This window comes from Anolis sagrei, chromosome 1 (assembly GCF_037176765.1).
Source record: "Anolis sagrei isolate rAnoSag1 chromosome 1, rAnoSag1.mat, whole genome shotgun sequence".
Classification (NCBI taxonomy): domain Eukaryota; kingdom Metazoa; phylum Chordata; class Lepidosauria; order Squamata; family Dactyloidae; genus Anolis; species Anolis sagrei.
In genome coordinates, this window is record NC_090021.1 from 195,694,813 (window position 1) to 195,719,640 (window position 24,828).

At 39.4% G+C, this 24,828-nt stretch overlaps 1 protein-coding gene across 1 annotated transcript in view; it reads left to right on the top strand.

Moving 5' to 3' along the window:
* STK39 (serine/threonine kinase 39) overlaps positions 1-24,828 on the top strand; it is a 152,236-nt gene that overhangs the window by 55,303 nt on the left and 72,105 nt on the right. The window contains exons 2-4 of the mRNA XM_060778477.2: positions 13,794-13,906; positions 18,697-18,805; positions 19,566-19,707. Of these exons, the coding sequence (XP_060634460.2) occupies positions 13,794-13,906; positions 18,697-18,805; positions 19,566-19,707 (364 nt within the window). The remainder of the gene's footprint in view (positions 1-13,793; positions 13,907-18,696; positions 18,806-19,565; positions 19,708-24,828) is intronic.

Consider the following 24,828-nt stretch of genomic DNA (forward strand, 5'->3'; position numbering starts at 1 on the left):
ACAATTTGCTGCAGTTAACCTACATCCACATGGATTTTTTTTTTAAAAAAAACAAGCATTTGGATGACTTTTGGGTGATCCCAAGACAATCCCAGTGTATTTGTGGGAATTTAAATAGCCTTGTGCATAACAGTGATTTTTGTGAGAATAGAAGGTGTTCCTGAGAGCCAAAAAATACATGTCCAATTGAGATGGAACACTTGTTTGAGTAGCTAACCTTGCCGCCATCCCTTTCTGTACAAAAAAGGATAATCAGCTTTATTTTTGTCCCAAAATACTACCAATTTTCAACTAAGCATTTTCATCCCCTTCAGCTGAAAACGACCACAAAAAACGTGTTATTCGCTCAAGAAACTAGGAAATTGACATAAACCCTGAAAGATGTAGGCTGTTTCACTATTGCCACAACTTTGGCAGGGCAGTTGGCAACAGGTCTAGAACCAGAACATGAATTACCAGTACCAATAACTTACAGGGCTCCCCTTAAAGGGACTCGGGGTGTATGCAGTGGAGGTGGGTCTGGCCTGGCTAGGAAAGAGGGGGGAACAAATGTCTTTCCGTCTATGACCGGGGAGGGGGCTATGGTGGGGTTTTACATCCACATGGTTTCCCTCCTGCCATCCCTAGGGTTCCTGAAGCTGGCAGGAGTATTGAGCCAATTGATCAAAGGTAGTTGGGTTGATGCCTGTGTCTGAGACCATTATGTTAGGTCCAAATGGATTCACAACAATGACCAATCAAACTATGGCCTTCCTTTCCATGTTGTGTGCTGGTGTGTTTTTTTGTTTTGTTTTGCTATGCAAAGCAAACTCAACCCTCAGTATGCCAATTTCTTCAGACTTACTGTTGCTCTGAAGTGGGACTATCCTGAGACTGAATGTCACAGTTCCTTCAAAAATTTCATGATGTCCATTATAAACTCCTGAAGAAACAGTAGGCAAGTATATACTTTCTGTGATGCCAAGTGACTTCTATGCTTTGAATTTTATAGTGGTTTTGTCCCATGAGACATGTAGTTTGAACTTGGGGAAGCTATTTAAGATTCATAAGGTGATGATGATGTAAAATATCTACCTTGTAATTCTATTTTTGTGTGAATTTTGTAATAAAAATGACTGCGGTATTTAAAGATCCATTCTGATAGGGCGAAGTTTAACTGGGTATATTTAAACAAAGTTATATTTATAAAGATAAATCCACCCTTATGCTGTATTTGAACAAATGTATAAAGAGTAGATTTATCTGTCTACATTTTCATTAGATTCACAGAGACTGTAGATACTCAGCACTTTATTTTGTGAAGTAAAGGCCACCCGTGTTGAAGTTGTGTTTGCATTAGTTATCTGCAAAGTAACATGGTGAATTCTCCCACTTTGGTATAGTTTGGTTAACTGGAATATCCCCCAAAATTTATCACATAGCAGGAATCAGTGATAAAATGCGTGTCTCTGTTTCTTGTTTTTCAAATGTAAGCCATAAAGTAAATGTGGCCTTACGGAATTAAGCTGACTGCTTAGTGGGAACATTCTCCTCCAGAAGCTTCCTTGTTGAGTGAGGCTTCTTGACAGAAGCTTATGTGGCTCTGGGAACAATAAGCTATTGTGGTCCATTGTTTTATGTAATGATCTCATGACTTGCCCTTTCTGTTAGTGTGCCAGAGCAGTCCTTTTGTACCCAGCAAGGTATACTACATGGCAGCTCGAGCTTTACTAACATCTGCAGAACTGATTCTCTTTTTCATTCCAGTTTTTGCTCCAACTACTCAAAGGAGTGTTCTGTGGGCATGTGTTGGTCTATGAGATATCTTCAGTTGGTCCTGGAGAACTTCTAGAAGCTCACTGACTGCAACTCCTTCTAAAACAGTGGTTTCTAACCTGTGATTCCCCAGATGTTTTGGCATTCAATTCCCAGAAATCCTAACAGCTGGTAAACTGGCTGGGATTTCTGGGAGTTGTACGCCAAAACACTTGGGGACTCACAGGTTGAGGACCACTGTTCTAGAAGCTCTCCAGTTGTAGCCAGTGGTGTTGCTTCCTGTCATATTTAGGGGTGGGGGAGATACTAATTGCTGGACTGTTCCTAAGAACAGTGTCATTTCTCATCCAAGTTTAACAAACCACTTAGTTCTAGCATTATACATTTGATTTAGCTTGTTGACTTAATAGCAAATGGAACTAGGGTTTGGGGTTTAATATACATGCAGATGTTCTAGCCACATGGTAACTGCAGTCACGTTACATGCAGTGTTTAAAACTTGACCGCAAGTTCTGTGATTCAAGGTGGGGATGAAAAGCTCTATTGGTCATGTGTGTTGTGTCTGTTACGTACTATTATCATACAAATTGGAGACTTTAGGAGTAAGAAAGGTGATATTTAGTTACATGCGAGTTATTTAATTCTTAATCTATCCCCCATTATTTTTTGAGATAATTATGGAATGGATTGGGTGTTGTGCTGACTATGGAAAGTAGCTTAGTGAATCTTGAAACAATGCAATACTTGTGTGTTCAGTTCTTCGGGATGTTTGTGATGAGCTTGTTCCCACCTCCCCATCTTGGTGCAGCCTTTTCCTGTACATAGCTGCTCCTCATAAAACAGGGTGTTCATCTTTTGAGTGTTTTCCTATCTACCTCCCTTGATAATAAACGTTATGCAGTGTACAGGAAGATATGTGGGCAAGACAGAGGAAATCCTGGAGACCAAACTGCAATGAGGCCATTCCCCTTGGCTCTCCCTTACAACCTCTTTCCCCGCAGATGCCTTTTCTTATGTAATTTTCCAGCCTCTGCTACTACAAAAAATAAAAAAATAAAAACCAGAAGAAATTCACAATGTTTTTTGAGTGCAGAGAATGTGTAAATTTGATAATACGGATGATGACACTTCTCCAAACAAACACATGTTTGTGACAGATTTTGTCACGCTATAATGTATATACAATCCCATAATTCCTTCAGAACTCCTTCCACATCACACACACACACACTTGATTTAAGTGGCCTAGGGAAAACAGAGAAGAAAACCCACATATTTTTGAGTGAAATGGGTTTTAACCTAATGTCTATCTATATTATAAAATACTTTATTATTTAGCAGAAGGGCTAGAATAACTAACTATTGATTGCTCTTTGTGTAAAATGTTACTATTACTTTAAGAGACAATTGAAATGAATTCAAATGAATTCACTTTGTTAATTAGAACTAATTGCCAATTCCCCTTGTCCCCAGGTAGCCTTGATGAAGTATCTCAGGAGGTCAAAACTAGAAGTCTAATCTGTGGTTGGAAACTTACTGATAAGCATGCAATATTAAAACCTCTTTGTTATCTCTCGCTGTGGACTGACAGCTTTCTGAGACCAGCTGTCTTCAGCTGACAATTTGTCCTGAAACTTTCTTGTAGAACAGCTACTGAAGTCTGCCAGAACTTCTCAGCTTTTGCCATCAAAGACTTTTGTCTCAGTTTCCTCTTCAGCTTCCTTTTGGATTTACTTTGATGCCTTGTTTTCATTGAAATTCTACTTTCTCCGACTCAGATTTTAGCTGACATTTTTCCGTAGTCAGAAACCTATAACTGTGGGCCTTCGAGATGTTGTTGAACTGCAATGTTTGGAAGCTTCTACAACACATTCAGTGATGAGGAATTCACTACTACGAAGAGGAATTTTGCTTGCACTCATTTGGTATCAGGTGTAGTCTGGTGATGTAGTATTTAGTCAGAGAACACAATGTGATTGGGTAGAAGAGGGATAGAGAAACCGTGGCTCTCCAGGGACTCATTCGCACTGCACAATTGCAAAACTATAGTTTTACTTTAACTGCCATGGTTCTGAAATGTGGAATCCTTAACCTAAACTGCTATTTTCTTCTTTTGCCTCTGATCAGACTACAAGCCCCAGGATACTATAGAATGTTGCCGTGGCAGTTAAAGCAGAATCATAGCACTATAACAGCGTAGTGTGAATGTATTCCTGGGGGATCACAATTTCTCTATCCTTGTTTTACCCAATCACATTTTGTTCTCTGGCTAGATACCAGACCACCAGGTTATGGTAAGGTAAAGGTTTCCCCTGACATGAAGTCTTGTCATGTCCGACTTTGGGGGTTGGTGCTCATCTCCATTTCTAAGCCGAAGAGCCGACGTTGTCCGTAGACATCTCCAAGGTCATGTGGCCGCCATGACTGCATGGAGCGCTTTTGCCTTCCCACTGGAGTGGTACCTATTTATCTACTCACATTTGCATATTTTCAAACTGCTAGGTTGGCAGAGACCACCAGGTTATACCTGACAACAAATGAGCGGAAACACATACTCTCTTCATGGATCCATCTCTGCCTGGCCATTGCTCTCTTTTTTTGCTCCACTGCCCAGTATAAAAATAGACAAAATAAAGTCTTTAGGCATGTTTCTGGGTAATGCTGCTCCTGGTTTTCTTGTTTTTTTGGTTTTTTTTTTTTTTTTTGCCAGGCTGCTATCTGTTGGCCATGTATGCAATGCAGTGATAGCTCTTAAGTCTAGCAGGAGGAAGTTGATAGGTCACTAGAGGTGAAGCAAGAGATGAAAAGAATGGGGCCCTTTTATACTACACCTCATGATTGCATTCCAGTTGTTGTGTTGGCATCATGTGGAATCCTGGGATTTGTAGTTGGATCATAAACTCCAAGGGAGTTTCCTGGCAGAGGCGTTTCAATGCCCATCTCAAGATTTCATAGGATGTAGCCATGGTAGTTTAAGTGGAATCATGGTCTTATCACTATAGAGCATAAAATGGTTCCAGAAAAAAATTCACAGGGAACCTATGTGCTTTTTCTATTTTTTTCTGAAATCTTTGTCGTTCTCCCTCCAATATTGGAAAAACTGAAAAAAGGAGTAATGAAAGATTTTCTTTCAGAATGATCAATAGAATATTTAATATTGGTGTTCTTGTATTTACTCCTTCCTCCGTTATTTCTAAAAACAATATAACAGGACAACTTTGATGCATAGTCATGTAAAATATCAGATTTTTGAAATTTCTGATTATCTTGTCCTTTAATGTTCTTTTCAAAGGAACGACTGCTTTATGAAAGACTAAACATAACATATTTTATGTTATTCATGTTAATGGTAGGAGCTCCCGGTGGCGTAGTGGGTTAAACCCCTGTGCCAGCAGGACTGAAGACTGACAGGTCGCAGGTTTGAATCCGGGGAGAGGCGGATGAGCTCCCTCTATCAGCTCCAGCTCCTCATGCAGGGACATGAGAGAAGCCTCCCACAAGGATGATAAAACATCAAATTATCTGGGCGTCCCCTGGGCAACGTCCTTGCAGATGGCCAATTTTCTCACACCAGAAGCAACTTGCAATTTCTCAGGTCACCCCTGACATGACAAAAAAAAGAGTTGTTTCTCCTTTTTCAATATTTGTTGCATTTTCCTTACAAACTGGCAGAAAATAATCTCTGTTTATAACGACAATGGCTTAAAAATATTTACTGCATTAGTAAAATTCTTTACGTATGTGTGTACATGTTATTCATTGTTAAGAGCAACTACATGGTAGCAAATTTTGCCATATGTTGCCACTGTGTCATTGTCTGCTTAATCAGCCCTGGCAAGCTCCTAATACAGCTGCAACATTTGAATGAAGACTATAATTGGTAGGGTGACTGTATTGAATAATATGTCTCTGCACTATGCCGAAGTGTTGAGCTGTGATTGTTTATACCAGCAGTTCTCAACCTGTGGTATGTGGACCACCAGAGGTCCCCAAGAACTAAAATCTGGTCCATGACCTCACCATTACTACACCATTGCAACGAGAGCGACTCGTCTCGTGAAACCCTCTTATAGTGCCGAAGTAACGGAGATGTCGGGAACGAAAAGGTTGACTATCCACGAAAGGCATGACAACAAACCACCAGACTGCTGCTGCTTCTCCTTCTCCCTCCCCTTGAACAGAGCCATTCAATGTGGCACCTGAAAAAAAAAAAGGGGGGGGTGCAGGTGTCTCCATTTTTAAACCCGTCACTGAGGTTATTTGGGGTGCTGATTGAGAAAATTACATTAGATAGACCACAACAGCTCTAGATTATTAAATATGGTTTTCTGGTGCAAGCGGATGGTAAATAATGGATGTCATATGCCCTGTATGAGAAACTAGAGCTGATGTGGTCTATCCAATGCAGTTTTCTCAATCAGCACCCCAAATAACCAAACTGAATCTAAAGTTGACTAAAAATGATTCATAATCCTTTTGGTAGTAATGTAGGAGAGTACTCCTTAGACAAAGTGGTCCCTGGTCAAGTGGTCACTGGCCAATAAATGGTTGCGAACCAATGGTTTATACTATTCAGAGTATTGTATGGGCAAAAGTTAGAGGGAAATCACTCCACATCTCATTTGAGATTGGCTTTGGCAACTTTGTTTGATATGTACTACAAGAACCATTCAGAGGTTGGGATAAATCAATTTTCCTACATGCCATTTAGGGACACTGATGTTTAAGAGAGGTCAGGGCTTTCTAAATCCCTGTCCCATGGAAGCTAAGCTTTTGAAATATATTAACAGCAATTACTCTGCTTCACTTCAGTTAGAACTTCATTCTCTCCCTTACAGCAGCCTTGAACCTTTGGGGATTAATGCGTATCTATAATCCTCTGCTTAGAAAAGGAAAGGAAGGAACTGCAGGGAGGAAGTATGTAGCTGGGAATGGAGAGCCTTTCTTTCTTGGCTTGTCCCACCCAATAATTTGGGATGTCTACTAGTGTACCTTAAAGACCAGTAACACATTTTCTTACAAGACAGATTGAAAGGAACAATTTGATAAGTTAAAACAAAATGGTAAGGACATTAGCTTAAAACAATGGGAAAGTGAAATAATGTATCTGCAAGTTGGGGTAAGAATCTGGCTCCAAATGTTTTAATACATGCCATGCATTTACTTGGCACTGGAAACACGTCAACCTGTGTGCCAGTTGAGTTTTCAATGGGAGGATATTCTGGAATGGAGGTATCACCAAAGAAAATACCCTTTCTCCCATCTCCCCACAATGAATGGTCTCCGGTGTTGGGAAACTAGAGAGCTTTTTCTCCAGCACACCTCAGCCCTCTGCCAGGTATGGACAGCTTTGATCCTTAGCTATATGATAATGAAGCGCCAGTAAAGGTAAGCTCTTAAATAACAGGCCTGGATTACAGAAGGTTTGTCATATATGACCCAAATTGGATAGGCTCAATTGGAGTTTGAGCTTGCATGGAGTTGCTCATAAAATTGTAAATACCACTTGATCCTGTTTCATCTATATTTGTGATGTTGAGTAGCTCCAATACAATAGCTGTGTCTTCTATCTTTGGTGGTATTGATTTGGTTTGGGCTTTGTGGGCACCTCATTTTGTCGCGATTCTCCATTCTGTTGGGGAAAATAATCCAGATAAAGAGTTTTAGGAGAATGAGCTCAAGGTCTTCATGCAGGGCTGTAAGTGCTACAGTACGAAATACTTACTGTGTCTTTCTGTAATTGTGTGAGGTAGCGTGTGAGTCTTGTGATCCTAAACACATTTATATTGAACTATTCTGTAAATATTAGTGGAATCAGTAACGTCCTAGTTGTAGGTTTGTAATCTAAAGTTATAACCTCCTAGTTGTAGGATTGTAATCTAATATCAATCTGTGCATCCCCAGATATTATATGTTGTGTGCCTTTAGGCCATTTCTGATTTATAACAACCCTATCATAGAATTTTCTTGGCAAAATTTGTTCTGAAGGAGTTTACTCTGAGACAGATGCTGTGTGTCCTGCCCAAAGTTTTCATGTCCAAGTAAGGATTGCAACCCTGGTCTCCCAGTACTTTAGTCCAGCACTCAAACTGCTACACTTCACTGACTAATATTTTTGGTGCTGTTGTTGGTCTTCAAAATACAGAAGCCTCAGACAGCATGGTTACTGATGAAGCGAAAGGAAACGATTTTATTGATCAACCAATGGGCCTTATCAAAATACACAATATAAACACAATGAACAGTATACATCTAGTCTCATTAAAAATATAAATATACAGAAGGAAAAAGTGGAGGAGGCCTATTTGTAACCAGATATACTGTATTCTATATACATAAAAATGTAATATTCGTTTGTGGGATTAACATAACTCAAAAACCACTGGATGAATTGACACCAAATTTGGACACAATATACCTATCAGGCCAACAAATGACCATCGCTCATAAAAACATTGAAAAACATAGCCTAAGGGACTTAAAAAGCCAAAAAACCAAAAAGACACTAGAGCACATGTGCAAAAACGACTCCCCCGGCAAACAAAACACACAATAGCATATCACACGTTCTTCCAGACTACAGCTCCCAGCATCCTTTAAACCAGGCCCTTTAGGAGAGGAGGATGATCCAAATGCATTGCTTTCAAGCTGCAAGCTTTCTTCTTCTTGGATTTCTTTGAGACCATCCCAATTCCTGCATATTTCCATTTTCCTATTCCTGCGACTCCCAGAAATCCCCCAAATAGATAAAATAGATATATTAGATATAGATAGGTAGATAAATCGATCAGAAGGACTACTGGGAGTTGCAGTCCAAGAATAGGTAGAGAAGGAAGAAAGGGGAGAAAGATGAAGGGAAAGGAAAGGGGGGGAGGAAGGAAGGAAGGAGAGAAAGAAAGAAAGAAAGAAAGAAAGAAAGAAGGAAAGAAAGAGGAAGGGTCACAGCAACGCGTGGTAGGTACAGCTAGTCCTAAATATGAACCTCGGGTGTTCTTGTCCCCCTTACATTGTATGTGGTCATTGACAAGGGATTTGAGGATTGTACTCTCATAACACCTGGGAAAGTAAATTTTGGCAATCAGTGATCTAGGATACTTGTTCTTCAATGCTGTATGCAACAAAGCTTTATGAGAGAGCAAGATCTGTTGGTCTTCAGTGAATATTGGGGGAACATATTATTTAGGAGAAAAATAGCACAATTAAATTGAGTGTATCAAAGTACTGCTTGTTATGTGATGCTGTTGGTTTTGTCTGTGTATCTTGATAATATAACAGAGTGGCTATACTGAGTTAAAAGCTTTGTCTTCAAAGTGTGTCAGAGCGAAAATTGCATACAAAACATCCTATTTCTAAATAAGTAAGCAAACATCAATTAAAACACAGACAATAACTTCCAGTCATGCGGTATTGTGTCAGTTCTGTTGTTGGATGGGAGGGAAGAGAGCCCTATTGTCCTGGATTAGGCTTATAACTCAGTCCCATTGTAAAGCTTTGTCACAAAAGCTTTCTCTCTCTCTCTCTCTTACTTTCTCTCTTTCTTTCTGTTGTATTCATCTGGAACATGACAGGTTGACAGGCAGAGTGGAACCTGCTGTTTCGGAAGGGCTGCTAGAATATCTCACAAGTGTGTCTGTTCACTGATTTGATAGAACTTTTTGAAAAAGTGGCTTAAAGAAAATGTGCAGTTTTGATTTATGCATTTATTTGTTGTATTTGTATGGTATTTTTTCCTCATGGAACTGCAGGTGACATATATGGATTTCTTCCTCCTTACAACATCAATGTTACGCTTTGCTAGCATTGTAAGGTCCAACAAATTCCTCTCTACCCTTACGGACAATTTCATTGTACAAAAGATGGAGCAAGCTGATTTTCTGCTGCTCCAAAGACAAGAATACAAACAAATATATTCAAATTATCAGAAGAAGATGTCACGTAAACATTAGGAAGAACACCTTTACTGTAAGAGCTGTTCATCACAGGAATAGATTGCTGTGTGTGTGTAAGGGTGGACTCTCCATCTTTGGAGGTCTTTAAACAGGTTGGATGAGCATCTTTCAAGAGTGCTTTTGTTGTATATTTCTGAAAGGCGGATATGATTCCCTTTTTGGTCTTTTTTGGTCTTTTAATTCTAAGTTCTAAGATTTCCAAGTCATCATCTATCAGTCTGACTACAATACTACATTTCTGTCCAGTGTCTCTCTACTGGATCTATGTAATGAAGTACTGAGGACTGCGTGTTGTTGTTTTTTTAAAAAAATTAATGTCTTCTTCATGGTCTCTGTGACTCACACAAATCGGTTACTGCACCTGGCCCCCACCCTCTGGTTCATGTAACCAGCCTGATTCCCACTTAAAACCTTACTTCCTTTTTGACCATGATAGCAGTAGTGAGAGGAGGTTCCTCCTGTTACTTCATCATGTTGAAGAAAGGTGAGAGACATCATCTTGACATGTCAATTGACATCCTTTGACATGTCAATTTCTTCATCAATCCCAAGTGATTCAGGATATTTCATCCTTCCTCTGTTGGAATAAGGAGATTATTTTGCAATGCTGAATATGAAAGATGCTTACTTTCATATCGGTATCTGTCACACAGGCACTGCCTTTCTTTCACTGTAGGAAAAAGGGCCTGTCAGTTTGAAGTTTCTTTCTACCACATCTTGAGTCTTTATAAAATGTATAGAAGTGCTGGCAACCAGACTCAGGCTGCACCTACATGGCCATATAATGCACTGTGAGAATCACATTAACCTGGTGCATCCATACAACAGGCTAATGTGATGTAACTCAAGGTAAGCCATTTAATGTGGCTCGAGCTTTGGTTAAAAAAATAAACACTGGGGAATGTCCAAATCCTGCAATAGGATTTGGACCTCCCCCCACATTGTGGTGGTGGGGGTGGTCATTCCGGATGTCTATGTGGGATCTGGGATCATATCCCCACAGCCATCCTGCATTCCCTGGGCTGAGGAAGCTCGGAGAGGTAGGAATGGCAGTCCCCTCCTGCCCACCTGCATCCTCATTCTCCTGAAAAAGGTAAGGAAATCTACCCTTACCAGTACTCTCTCCTTATTTATTTATTTATTTATTTACATCATTTCTATCCTGCCCATTTCAGCCCGAAGGCAACTCAGGGCTGCCTACAGACTGGCAGCAACAATTACATGCCATACACACACACACACATACATATATCAGTTAAAAGCAATGAAATCATAAATACATATAAAATCCATAAAAACTATAAAATCTATAAAAAACCAGTGTCTTCCAAACCAATTCCTCATCCGTTTACATTGTCTTGGCCTTTCCATATTCATATTACGATTTTGTGTTTATCTGGTCACACTGAAGCTCCAACTGCTTGTTCAAAGAGCCAGGTTTTCACCTTTTTCCAAAAGGTCAGGAGGGAGGGGGGCAATCTATTATCCCTGGGAAGGGAGTTCCACAGCTGAGGGGCCACCACTGAGAAGGCCCTGTCTCTTGTCCCCATCAGACACGCCTATGAGGTAGGCGGGATCGAGAGCAGGGCCTCCCCAGACAGTCTTAAATTCCTGGAAGGTTCATAGGGAGAGATGCATTCAGATAGATAAGCTGGGCCAGAACCGTTTAGGGCTTTATAGACTAAAGCCAGCACTTTGAATTGTGCCTGGTAGCAAACTGGCAGCCAGTGGAGCTGTGTGCTCCCTGAGCGTCGCTCCTGTTAGTAACCTGGCTGCTGCACGCTGGACCATTTGAAGCTTCCAAACAGTTTTCAAAGGCAACTCCACGTAGAGCACGTTGCAGTAGTCTATACGGGATATAACCAGAGTGTTTTGTTTTGTCATCATTAATTGGTCTTGAAGGGAGGGAGGGAACTCACTCTTCCCAAGATGCTTTGCTCACTGAATGATGATGAAACAGTAAGGGAAGGGCAGTGCTAATAACGGAGATTCCTTTGCTTGGGGGGGGGGGTAAAGGGCGTGCTGGGGGGTTCGAATCCTGCCCATACCCGGACCCATTAAACCCATTTGAGAGAGGTCACTGATGATCACTCTTAAGAATTACGATTAAGAGGTAAGCACCCTGTCCTTATCTGCATATAATACTGAAAATGGTAATATTCTTGCAAAATCTTCTGCAAAATTGGAAGGAAACAGGAATAGCTCACCTGAAGGGATCTGTGTCTTTGGACATTGCCATGAGGAATGTCTCCTTCTAGGGCAGATTCAACCAAAGGATAGTGTTCTGTTGGCCACAGGTTCTGGGTTTTTGATTTCCATATGGAAAATCTTTTGGTAACTTCATTAATGTACTTCCATATATTCTCCGTTTAAAGTGTTATAATTACTGTTTCTGCGGTGCTTTGAGTTTCAATAAATCTGGTCTCTCATCAGCAATTTAGTGTTTATTAAACAAAATAATCCTTTGTCTTATCATCATCACTTTTGATGGATGCGAATTTAAAATGCTTTTTTTCCAAGGCTTGTTTGTATTCATTCAGTTTTTGTTTTCAAGCGGTCAGATAGGGGTAGGTATTCATATGTTTGTAAAAACTACAGACAAGGGCATCTAGGATGTGTGGCCATAGAAACAGAAGTTGTGTAACTGGAAAAGGAGCCCTCTTGTGTTTTAACCTCGCTCTCTCCACTGAGAATGTGGAAAACTACTAAAGAGATTAAAGCTTACCAAAATAAGCTGATTCAGTGTGAATGTTTTGGCTGAACTGTTTTAGTTGCTGTTTTATTATAAATATAGCTCTCTATAGTGGTGGGTAGGAAGAATAGTGAGACCAAACTTCCTTAACAGGAGACGGAGAAGGAACAAATCGTATTGTTATTGTTTCACAGCAGAAAGTCAGTGCATCTCTCTTTGCTGTTAGACTGCCTGCTTTTGAAATATTAAAAAAAAAATGGTGAAATGAATATTGTGATGAAACATCCGATAACCAGACTCCCTGCATGACAAATTTACTCATATTTACAATGTATTTTCAAGGAGCCCCTATATATATATACAGACACACACATATATTGCTCAGGATTCCAGGAGATACTGGAAAAGATGCATATTGGCTGGGTGAGTCTGGAAACCAACATTAAAAAATGTAAAGTGCTTTCATAGCTCTCACCAAAGACATGTAAGCAGTTGATGTAATGTGCTGTTTATACATGTAGCTTTTCCACATTGCTCTGTCTGAACGATGAGCGCATTCTGGTGCGGGTAGAAGGGAGATAACTTTAGTTTTGTATGGTTAGCTCTTCTTTCATTGCTTTCTTGTTCTATCTGCCTTGGTGGAAAAAAACTAGCGTACTTGGCAAAATGTATTTAAAAAGGCAAGAACTGAGGCCTACCACATTTGGACTACCAATAAATTTGATGAACATTTGTAGTCTACGGTAATGTTTTGTATCCAAAGCTATAATGAACTATTTTACATTGCTCTTATACTTACTCCTGCCATATGACATATGCACTTTATTCCTCTAAATTGTTGTTGCACCAGTCTGCCTACCCATGACAAGAAATTTAATTGTATTATTGGCTGTTGGTTTTGATGCCTGTTTTTATATATTGTTATAATGTTGTCATTTTATTTGTCTTATACTGTTGTTATGCATTTTAATGTGCTACCTTTGTTGATTGGCCTTAGCCCCATGTAAGCCGCCCCGAGTCCCTTCAGGAAGATGGAGGCGGGGTACAAAAATAGTTATTGTTATTATTATTATTATGGTTTTCAATATTTAAGTCTCCAAATGTTCGGGATTTCAAACAATTCCTCATCATTGCCTATACTAGCTGAGGCGTTTAGGACTCTCAGTCCAAATATTTGAAGGATTCAAGCCTGAGAACTAGGCTACTTAGAAGTGGTTCCTGTGTCAATGCTTTGTAAAGAAAGAATGAGGGCCGAGCTGTCTTTGATAGCCATTACTGACATTTACGTTGAGAAAACTTCTAAAGAATTCTGGAGTCTTGTAGAATACAGTTCAAAAATGTTTGTACCAATAGACAACTTCAACATTTTTTTTCTTTTCTTTTCTTGTCTTCTCCAGGTAGTGGGGCCACAGCTGTAGTCCAAGCAGCGCTATGCAAACCCAGGCAAGAACGTGTAGCAATAAAAAGAATCAACTTAGAAAAATGCCAGACAAGTATGGATGAATTGCTTGTAAGTAAACAGTGCAGAAAAAAACAACTCGACAACCAATGTCTTTATTCATATGTGTGCCGAATCATGAAGTTTGACACCCATCCATAAATCTAGTTCACAAATACTGAATTGTGCTACTCAGGGATGTTCTCAGATGTCATCTTTCCCACCCATAAATCGTTTGTTGATTCTTGTCTGGTTGAAAGACTCCAAAGCCTCAGTATTTGCAGAGAAATCCGTTTGGTGAATGGCATCTAAATATTGCAAACAGGGCTCTTTTTTAAAAACTCTCTTTCATGTCCATGTGGTTTCTTCTTTTCTTTTTATTTCCTCTTTTTGTTCCGGGGATGTGGTCACACTTGCATTACAGGAACTTGCATCCTGCTATGGTTTAGAACAGTTATTGGGGAATCAGTCAAAGCAAAATGAAGTATCACTCATGTGACCACCATGCCTCTTCTCCCGCTACTTTAAAGTAATTATGAGTTGATTCCTCGATTTCTTTTCCTTTTTGTATTTACTGTTTTATGAAACCATTTTAAAAACATGCAAATAACAGAAACAAGTGCTGGATAGCTCTGTGAGCAAAGAAAAAGAAAGTTATGAACAAGAAACATTGGCTTTGTCCACTAGTCAACTATTTTGAAAAGAGGCAAAATGTATCTGCACTATTAAAAAACGTACTGAAACCAAACCCGAAACTAAAAAGACTTCCTCAGTCAAGAAAATGCTACAGAGATTGCTGTCAGTTGTCCTAAGTGCTGAATTCTTGCCACAAATTTCCTCCCTGGCTTTGTTTTTAATAAGACCTGAGCGTTCCAATTGCACCAACTATAGTTTGGTGGTTGAAATTGGTTTTTATTTTTGTCTTCTGATTAGGAGTGCATTTTCAACTCTTATTACAGGTGTATGTGTACGTCAGGAGTGTACATCTGTATGTGGTAGAGCAGGGGTCCTGAAACTAAGGCCCGGGGTCTGGATACGGCCCTCCAAGGTCATTTACCCGGGCCTCACTCAGGGTCAACCTAAGTCTGAAACGACTTGAAAGCACACAACAACAACGACAACGACAACAACAACAATCCTATCTCATCAGTCAAATGCAGGCACACACTTCCCATTGAAATACTAATAAGTTAAAATTTGTTTAAATTGTTCTTCATTTTAATTATTGCATTGTTTTAAAGTGTTTTTTACACTACAAATAAGATATGTGCAGTGTGCATTCATGTGTTTTTTTTCAAATTATAATCTGGGCCCCCAACAGTTTGAGGGACTGTGACCTGGCCCTATGTTTAAAAAGTTTGAGGACCCCTGTGGTAGAGTCATAGGGGACAATTTGCTCTCTCAGGATCTGCACTGCACTGAAGATAGAGCTATGGAGTATTGAGCTATGCTTCCCATATGACTGATTTAGGATAGAGCTATGAATGTCCATTAGACAAAATGGTTATATGCAGCCTCCAGTATTAGAGGCCGTATGAGTATAAAAGGCATTTGTTTGGTAGATGAAATAGGAGAGGATTTTATACTCAGCTTTTGCTTGTAGCATTTCCAATCACATCTCATGGGACACCACCATAGGAAACAGCATGCCAGGTGAGGAAGGTCTTTAGTTGACCTAGCAAGCCTTTTCCTATTGCTCTTATTGTAAAAGCTTTAGATGTGTTTTGATCATCTTTATATATGCATTCATGGTGGTTTCTGGAGTGATACCAATTTTGTTAACTGGTTTCTGGTCAAATATCTTGGCAGGTGAATGCAGGATGTCGGTTTGAATAAAATATTTGAGAATGTGTTGTTTGATGTCCTCACTCACCCCCTTGCCGAAGGGAAATAAGAGACCACAAGCACTATTGATTGAAGGACTGTACTGTTACTCAATAGCACTTCAGCTGTCCTGTTTAATACAATAGTGGGAAGTGGGCATAGGACCCTTTTAAAGATAACATAATTGCTCTAGAAGTGATCAAAACCTGAAAGATTAATTTCAGTTAGTTACCATGGGTCCTCTGAGAAGCTGCATTTGTTTTGACCACATGGATTTTTAAAAATGCTGCTCATTTCTAAATCTCTTTTGCATAGCATGATGGCCCCAAGCTTCAGGAGTCTGCTATTTAAGTCCATGCATTCGTTTCTTTCTACTATCAACTTTCTTACTAAACCAGAAATTGTCATTTTTTCCCAGTCTTCCTCTTTCTATTTCTCTCTACTTAGTGCAAAGGGTACTTGTGTATAGCATTTCATCTCAGTGTCTTGCCCAATTCACTAACTATGCCCATTTGATATGATGTAATTGGTTCACAATTGTGATGCTACATGTCTTGTATGGCAGGATTCCTAAAAGTGTTTTTTAAAAAACCATACAAAGCCCATACAATTCCCATACAATTGTCTTTTAATATTTGGTGACCTTCCACTTATTTTATGAAGAGATAAAATAACAACAGTAACAGCAGTAGCAACAACAACCCTGCTCTGCATTGAAGCGGAAGTATGGGTGAAGATATGTCTTTGCCATAGATATAGAATCATAGAATCAAAGAGTTGGAAGAGACCTCATGGGCCATCCAGTCCAACCCCCTGCCAAGAAGCAGGAATATTGCATTCAAATCACCCCTGACAGATGGCCATCCAGCCTCTGTTTAAAAGCTTCCAAAGAAGGAGCCTCTACCACACTCCGGGGCAGAGAGTTCCACTGCTGAACAGCTCTCACAGTCAGGAAATTCTTCCTCATGTTCAGATGGAATCTCCTTTCTTGTAGTTTGAAGCCATTGTTTTGCGTCCTAGTCTCCAGGGCAGCAGAAAACAAGCTTACTCCCTCCTCTCTGTGGCTTCCTCTCACATATTTATACATGGCTATCATATCTCCTCTCAGCCTTCTCTTCTTCAGGCTAAACATACCCAGCTCCTTAAGCCACTCCTCATAGGGCTTGTTCTCCAGACCCTTGATCATTTTAGTTGCCCTCCTCTGGACACATTCCAGCATGTCAATATCTCTCTTGAATTGTGATGCCCAGAATTGGACACAATATTCCAGGTGTGGTCTAACCAGAGCGGAATAGAGGGGTAGCATTACTTCCCTGGACCTAGACACTATGCTCCAGGGAAGTAACGCTACCCCTCTATTCCGCTTTGGTTAGATCACACTGGTTTTTTGCTGAAAACTGTTTTTTTAGGGCTTAATCATCCTAGAGGTAACAAAGTGCACATTGAATGAAATAGAGTAGAACCATTGTCAAGCAGACTGTGTGCTTTTTAAATATTATGTGTCACTTTAATTTTGGAGGTAGTCCACTTGCCTACCTCCAGATGTTCTGAGTATGCCCCTGTTTGAGAATATTTTGAACAATAGCATCAATAAATAAACAAATATTTACTCCAAAAACAAAATAGAACAGTAAGTACATTTTGGCAATGGAAGCAATTGCCAAAAGGACACTAGATAGCTACCTGATGTGGAAGATCCTTCATTAAGTAGAAACTATGTTAGCTAGCGCACGAGGTTCCTTCCAACTCTATGATTCAGTGACTCTAGGATTAATTATAAATTAATTATAAATTAAAATTATAAAAGAGGGAAAATAATACAAAAATCTAAAGCATGTGTCTGGAACATACATGAAGTGGTTGACAAATAAGATCCTGAAACTTACTGTGTTTTTCATTCTGGTCCTATGAGATAACATATCAACTTTGGTGGACTCTGTATTACATGAGAATTGTATAGCAATTGAAATTGATACCAATAGTTTTCTTATACCAATTACTTAACAAGGAAAAGTTATTTAATTATGACAGGACATAAGATTTTAAAGATTTCAATTCTTTAAAAAGTTTTCATTTCTCCCTGTAGAGCAGTGGTCCCCAACCTTTTTGTTTTTTGTTTTACCAGGGACCACTCTCCAGCATTAATACCAAAACGGTTATGAATCAGATTTTGGTCAACTTTAGATTCAGTTTGGTTATTAGGGGTGCTGATTCAGAAATTGCATTGGATAGATGGCATCAGCTCTAGTTTCTGATACAGAGCATATGCCATCCAGTAGTTGCCATCTGCTTGCCCACAGAAAACCATATTTAATAAGCCTCAGCAGTATAAGGGTTAGGGTTTTACAAGACCAGTCGCTCTTGTTGCAACGGTGTAGTAGTGGTGAGGCCACAGATCATGTTTTAGTTCTTGCAGACCACAGGTGGTCCATGGACCACAGGTTGGGAACCACTGCTGTAGAGTGAGAAAGTTATATTTTTCTTATAATATTGAGTTAACTCTTTCTACCAGTAGGTCATGTTTCATCTCCATATAGCCCCAATGAGCCACATAGTTGGCTCTTGATTTAGGGAAGAATATTGGCAGAATGTTTAGATGCGCATGAGGTGGTGGAAAGTAGAAGTCCTGTTACACAAACAATTATATGATTTTAGATTTTGCCACAAATCAATATTGTTATAACAAAAATGTTGACCACTGAAAATCTTTCATTGAATAATGAAAATAATAGCTAGTTGACATGGCTCCTGTGTTTTTTAAATCTATAATTTAATAAAAACATTATTCTTAAAATTTTCTCCAGGTTCCAAAGTGTATTCAACTTGACATTTTTAGCTTCCTGTTCTTCAGAATAATGTGTGTACTTATATAATCTAAACCCTATCTTTCCTTTCTGAAAATCAAATTGCTATGAGATGTCTGTTCTGGAACACACTGAAGTTTCCCAATCTTTATAACTGTATGGCTTCCCCATTATAGCATTAATTGAATTGTTTCCCATGACAAGATACTAAGTCATGTTTTGCATTACTTATAGAAAGAAATTCAAGCCATGAGTCAGTGCAGCCATCCCAACATAGTTACATATTTTACATCTTTTGTGGTCAAGGATGAACTTTGGTTGGTTATGAAACTGCTAAGTGGAGGTAAGTCCATGTGAGTAACTATATTTGTATTGTTTTACTTAAGCAATTTATGAATTTTGGGTACTAAATAAAGTGCTGAATAAAATTTTCCTCCAAGATGGCTCCTAAATTAATGTAGAGCAGCAGCAAGCCAACATTTCTCCCAATAAAACTATCATCTTGGCATACGGATCTTTTGTAAATCTATGCCAGTTTCTAAGGAAAGTTGTCTGACCCATAAGACCACAATTCAGTTGCAAAGGATGGAGAAATGCTTTTTCATCAGTTACCGAAAACCACTCATGTTCTGGTGAAGTTGAAACTAAGGAGAGCACTGAGATAATTTAATAAACCTATCCACTCCATGTTGAAGGCAATGCTGGTATTCTTTTACTCAACTTGATTTGTGATCTTTTGACATTGCTGTATCTAATTATGTTGTGTGATATAATGTTGTTGTCCTCAGTGTGTAGCTTTACTGGGTTCTTTTAGTAAGTAGTTTTTAAAGGGAAAACAATATGAAGCAACTATTAAAATATGTCTTTCTGTGTACGTTTGTGCTTATATACATATGTGTATATATGTTAGAAACATTTTGAGACACTTGAAAGACTTTCCATATAAAAAATGTGAATAGGTGAACATTCACCACAACCCTACTACTCCTCACTTCTATGTTAAAATTTAAAAAGAGCTTGTATTGCAAAATGAATCCAAAGGAGATACCCTTTAGGGTCTCTTCCGTAACTTTGTTTTTTCTTTCTTTTTTCTTCCATTTTAGGGTCCATGCTGGATATAATAAAGTATGTTGTCAATAGAGGAGAGCACAAGAGTGGTGTTCTTGAAGAATCAATAATAGCAACAATTCTTAAAGAAGTTTTGGAAGGCCTAGATTATCTTCACAGGAACGGGCAAATTCATAGGTACAAACACGTGTCTTATGTGTCAGTACAACACAGTGTTTCTTTCATAGTCTCCATAATTTGATGATCTGGCTATTGTATTGTCGAAGGTTTTCATGGTTATTGTTCAGGGAAGCAGGGAGAAGAAACGCTTTACATTCCGGTTCTCACTTTGCTTATCTTTCTTTTGGAAAAGTTATGCTTTTGGATGCTGGCTGTGTTCACTGAGGGATTCTGGGTGGTGTAGTCATTTTGAAGTTTTCTCTAGTCTCCCCTCCTATTTAAACAAAGAAAAAAATCCTCCCAACAAAGGGTTCCCCCAGGCAGCAACCTCCCAACAAAGGATTCCCCCAGGCAGCAACCAGCCAGGCTTTGAAGTGGCAAGGCCATTAAATGCTAATCAAGCTGTCCATTTGCAACATTCACACTTGCCTCAACAAGACAAGAGTTCTTTCTCCCACCCTGGACATTCCACAGATATATAAACCTCACTTGCCTAGTTTCGAACAAACCTCACAACCTCTGAGGATGGCTGCCATAGATGTGGGTGAAACATCAGTCGAAAATGCTTATGAAACATGGCCATACAGCCTAGAAAACTCACAGCAACCCATTTTTTTTTCTAAACCCACAACTGCCCTTGATTCACTGTAACTATCTAGAACTATTGCATGAATATGAGAGCTTGACAGTCTTATTTTGTTATAGTTCTATGAATTATAATGGCTTTTTCTACGAATTATAACGGCTGATGTTTCCTTCCCTCCATTTAAATTTGGATAGTATTTTTAGTCATCCCACCTCCCCATGTATCCATTCATTTATGAAATGGGCCTTGTGAGGAAGTATTAATCTTCTTTAATGCCACTAATATTCCGTGAGGAACCTTCTTTTAGATATCAATTAAACTGCCACCAATATGTTTAGAGACGCTGGTTTATGTCTCTGTTTATCTTTAGTTGTGTTGTGAGGTGACTTTGGTAGTGTGGAATGCACCAAGCATAAAAGCAATGGAGGAGGCAGGTTTGAAATATAAAGAGAATAAGTTTTATTGTTAACAGAACGTAATTGTTGCAGTTTTGAGAATTTGAACTTGGCACAAGGCTTGATGTTACAAAATGGCTGGTTTGAGATACATTCAGGCTTCTGATGTTACAATTCTACAAACTCCTTCTTTAGTGAAGTGCTTATACTACTTCAGAGTTCCCTATTGTGAATGTCCACACTGTTTGCCCTATACTCGGAACAAACCACTGATCACCAGTCTTTCCTTACTGGCGATCCTTAAAACCCCCTCTGTTAGATTCTTTTAACCTAAGCAATCTAACAAGGTAGCACCTTCAGCTCTCTTGCTGAAGAAATATTCACAAATTCTAAGAACTACTGAATTCTCACAGCTTCACAACCCAGAGCCCTAATTGACTCTGAACCTCTTCCCCGGGTCTCATCCACCGGACTAAACTACTTTTCCCAGAGTCCTTTCTTGACTCTGCTATTTCCCAGAGCCCTTAACTGGCTCTGCTCTTCTCCTCAGGGTCTCTTCCTCCTGACTGAAGCTTAACTGCCACTTTCAAACCTTTTTCTCCTTAAGATCCGCCCACCTCCTCTGAGGCTTTGTTACCATGGCAACCTATCTCTCTCAGCTAGGCCCTGGCAACAAATGTAATACATAAATACAGATTCAAACACATTATAGATAACACTTTATAATAAACATTATAAATACAGTTTAAACACATTATAAATAACACTTTATAATAAACACATCTCTACGCCTTCCCCCCCAGAAATATTATTTTTGTACCATTCTCGATCCCAGAATGGCAAAAATAATTCCACATATTATTCAACAATATATACATATACATCAATTCTGAAAGGGAAACATATTAGGGTTAAATACATTTCAATTACACATATATACAAACCTTTAACCTATGGAATCCTAGATAAGGCGTCCACAACTAAATTTCGTTTACCTGAAACATTTGAAATTAAACATGTTTCAAATATAAAATCTTGTAAACCCAAACTCCATTTTAACAATTTGTTATTCATACCCTTTACTTTATCTAACCATTTTCATTTGTTGACATATTACATTCATCAGAATGCCAATTTTTACTTGAAACTTCCACAACCTCTTTCCTCTGTGGTTGGGACAATTCTCTGTTCATATCTACCCGATCTAAATTCCTGTACTGTTCACGATCACCCTCCCAAAAAGAAAAGGGACCGGATTCCTCTTTTGAAACAACAAAACATACATTTGCAGATCTTACAACATAAGGCTTCAACATATTTACATGGACTCTTCTTTCTACATTGGATTGTTCATCAAAAATATCATAGTTTATGTGGTTGTGTCTTCTGATGACCTTCCATGGTCCAGACCAATCCAATTGAAGCTTGTTGGCCTTGTTGGGAGATAAAAATAAAACTTCATCTCCGATGTCGAAGACCTTTGGTTTAGCAGTAGAGTCATAATAGTCTTTCTGTTTCTGCTGAGCCGCAAGCAAATGCTCTTGAGCAATGTCTCTAGCCAGCTGCATTGTTGCTTGAAGATCTCTTAAATACTCCGTCACTGGAACAGGATCCTTCGCCGGACTTTCTTCCCAATATTCTCTTAACAGATCTAACGGACCACGAGCTTTCCTTCCATACAGCAATTCAAATGGACTGTAGCCGGTGCTGTCATGAGGGACGGTCCTGTAGGCGAACAGCAGTTGTTGTAATTTGACGTCCCAGTCATATGGCCTTTCCTGACTGTAAGACTTTATCATTTTGACTAAAGTCTTGTTCATATTCTCAACCAGTCCATTTGTCTGCGGATGATATGCTGTGGAAGTCAGGTGTCTAATTCCACATAACTCCAGCAATTTCGACATAAGCTTGGAAGTAAACTGGGTTCCCAAGTCCGAGACCAGTTCTCTAGGATATCCAGTTCTTCCCCAAATGGACAGCAGGGCATTTGCAATTGTAGTTGTTTCGATGTTAGTCAGAGCTACAGCCTCTGGATATCTTGTGGCGTAGTCAATCATGGTTAAAATGTAATGGTAACCACGTCTGCTTGGTTTACAGAGAGGACCTACAATGTCAATGCCTACTCTGTAAAATGGTTCTCCAATTATTGGCATAGGGATCATAGGAGCTTTAACTTTATCCCTTCCAGTGCTCAATCTCTGGCAGATGTTACAGGATTGGCAAAACTCTTTGATCCTCTGGAACATGCCAGGCCAATAAAAGTTTTTAGTGATCCTCTTCGTGGTTTTTCTTATGCCCAAATGTCCACCTTGAGGGTTTTCGTGTGCCACCCTCATCAGCTGTTCTCTAAAACCTTGAGGCACTACAATTTGACTACATGTCACTGATCTTTCTGTCGAGTTTACACTTTTGGATTCTCTATATAAGACACCATTCTTCAGTATAAACTTGGAGGGCTGTTCTTCTGCCAATATTGTGGGGTTTTGAGCTAAAGCAAATAGAGGCTTCAGAGATTCATCGGCTCTCTGTTCCTGCCGAATCTCCTCAACTCCTCCCGTCTTCTTAACAAGCTCAGCCACTGTAGCACTGGCTTCTGGGCTCTCGTCCCCATCTTGTTGTATGGCAAAACACATGGCTTTTTGTTCAGGGCTCTCATTGTTACATTCTTTCTCCCCACACACCATCCTCCAGTCCTCAATTTTCTTAGCCAAATCATTTCCAATTAAACACTTGTAGGGTATGTCAGGACTGACTGCAAAATCCCACATACCCTTCCATCCTTCATATTCTATTGGCAAAGTCACCACGGCTGATGGAATCGCCGGTCCTAAACCTTTTAGTTTTATTTCAGAGGTTGGCTGTTGAAATTTCTGAGGTATTATTTCGGGATGCACTATGCACACTTCGGAACCTGTATCTCTGAGTCCTTTCCTGTCTTTGTTATCAATAGAAATGGTTTCTAAGTAGTCCTTAGATGGGCTGCCTGACAGGATGAACAAACATTGTTTCTCTTGAGGCTCTGAGCTTGAACTCTCCTTTGAAACAGTAACCGGTTCTGCCTTTGGTGTTTCTTTCATTTTATTTATAAAGAGGGTTGTTTTCTCATTCCTTAACAGGGGACATTGATATTTTATATGATCCAATTTTCCACATTGATAGCACCGTCGTTTTACCTCAGGAGCAGTTGGTCTTATTACACTCTGCCTCCTACAGATGGTGTCTTCTATGTCAGAGCCCTTTTCTTGCTGTGGGCGCGTTTGTTGTGGATAAAATGGCTGCCTGTTTGTTCTTTTGTCCCCTGGCAGATCTTCCCTTTTAAATCCTTCTTTCAAGGTTGTTATTTGATCTGCCATACCCGCTGCCTCTACAATCGTGGATGGCTTGCGATCTTGAATCACCCAACGAATTTCATAAGGAACTAATTGGAAAAATTGTTCCAATTTCAAAAGTTCCCTCAGCTGTTGATAATCTTCTACCTCAGACGTCTTTATCCAACTATCGAACAGTTGAGACAATCTAGAGGCCACCTGAGCAAAACTTTGAGTTTTATCTTTCTTTAAGGATCTGAACTTAAATCTATAATATTCCGGAGTCAATCTAAACTCTTGTTGAATCTGTTTCTTAAACAGATCATAGTCTCTATAAGATTCTTCAGGCAACTGTCCATAAATCTGCAAAAGTTTCCCACTTATCTGTGGCCTAAGGTATGTCATCCATTTTTCCTTAGCCACTCCAAAATCTCGACAACATCTCTCAAAAGATATTAGGAATTTCTCTGGACAATCGTCCTTGGTATATTTTGGGAATTTCTTCATCAAATCTGGGGTATCCCCTCCAGATCTCCCTTCCTGAACATCATTGGATGTTTGAGACAAAGCTAATCTTTGTTTCTCTAGCTCAAACTCCATTCTCTTCAATTCTAACTCCTGTTCTAATTCTCTCACTCTTTGTCTTTCTTCCATCTCCAGTTCTCTTTCTTTTTGTTTTGCCTCCATCTCCAGTTCTCTCTCTCTTTGTCTTTCTTTTGCCTCTATTTCCAATCGTTTCATCTCTAACTTGTACTTAAGAGCCATTTCTGTCATAGGCACTGGCTCTGTCTCTGCCTCAGAGCTCGAACTTTCTTCTTGGTCTCCCTCTCTTTCCTCAGCCAGCTTTCTC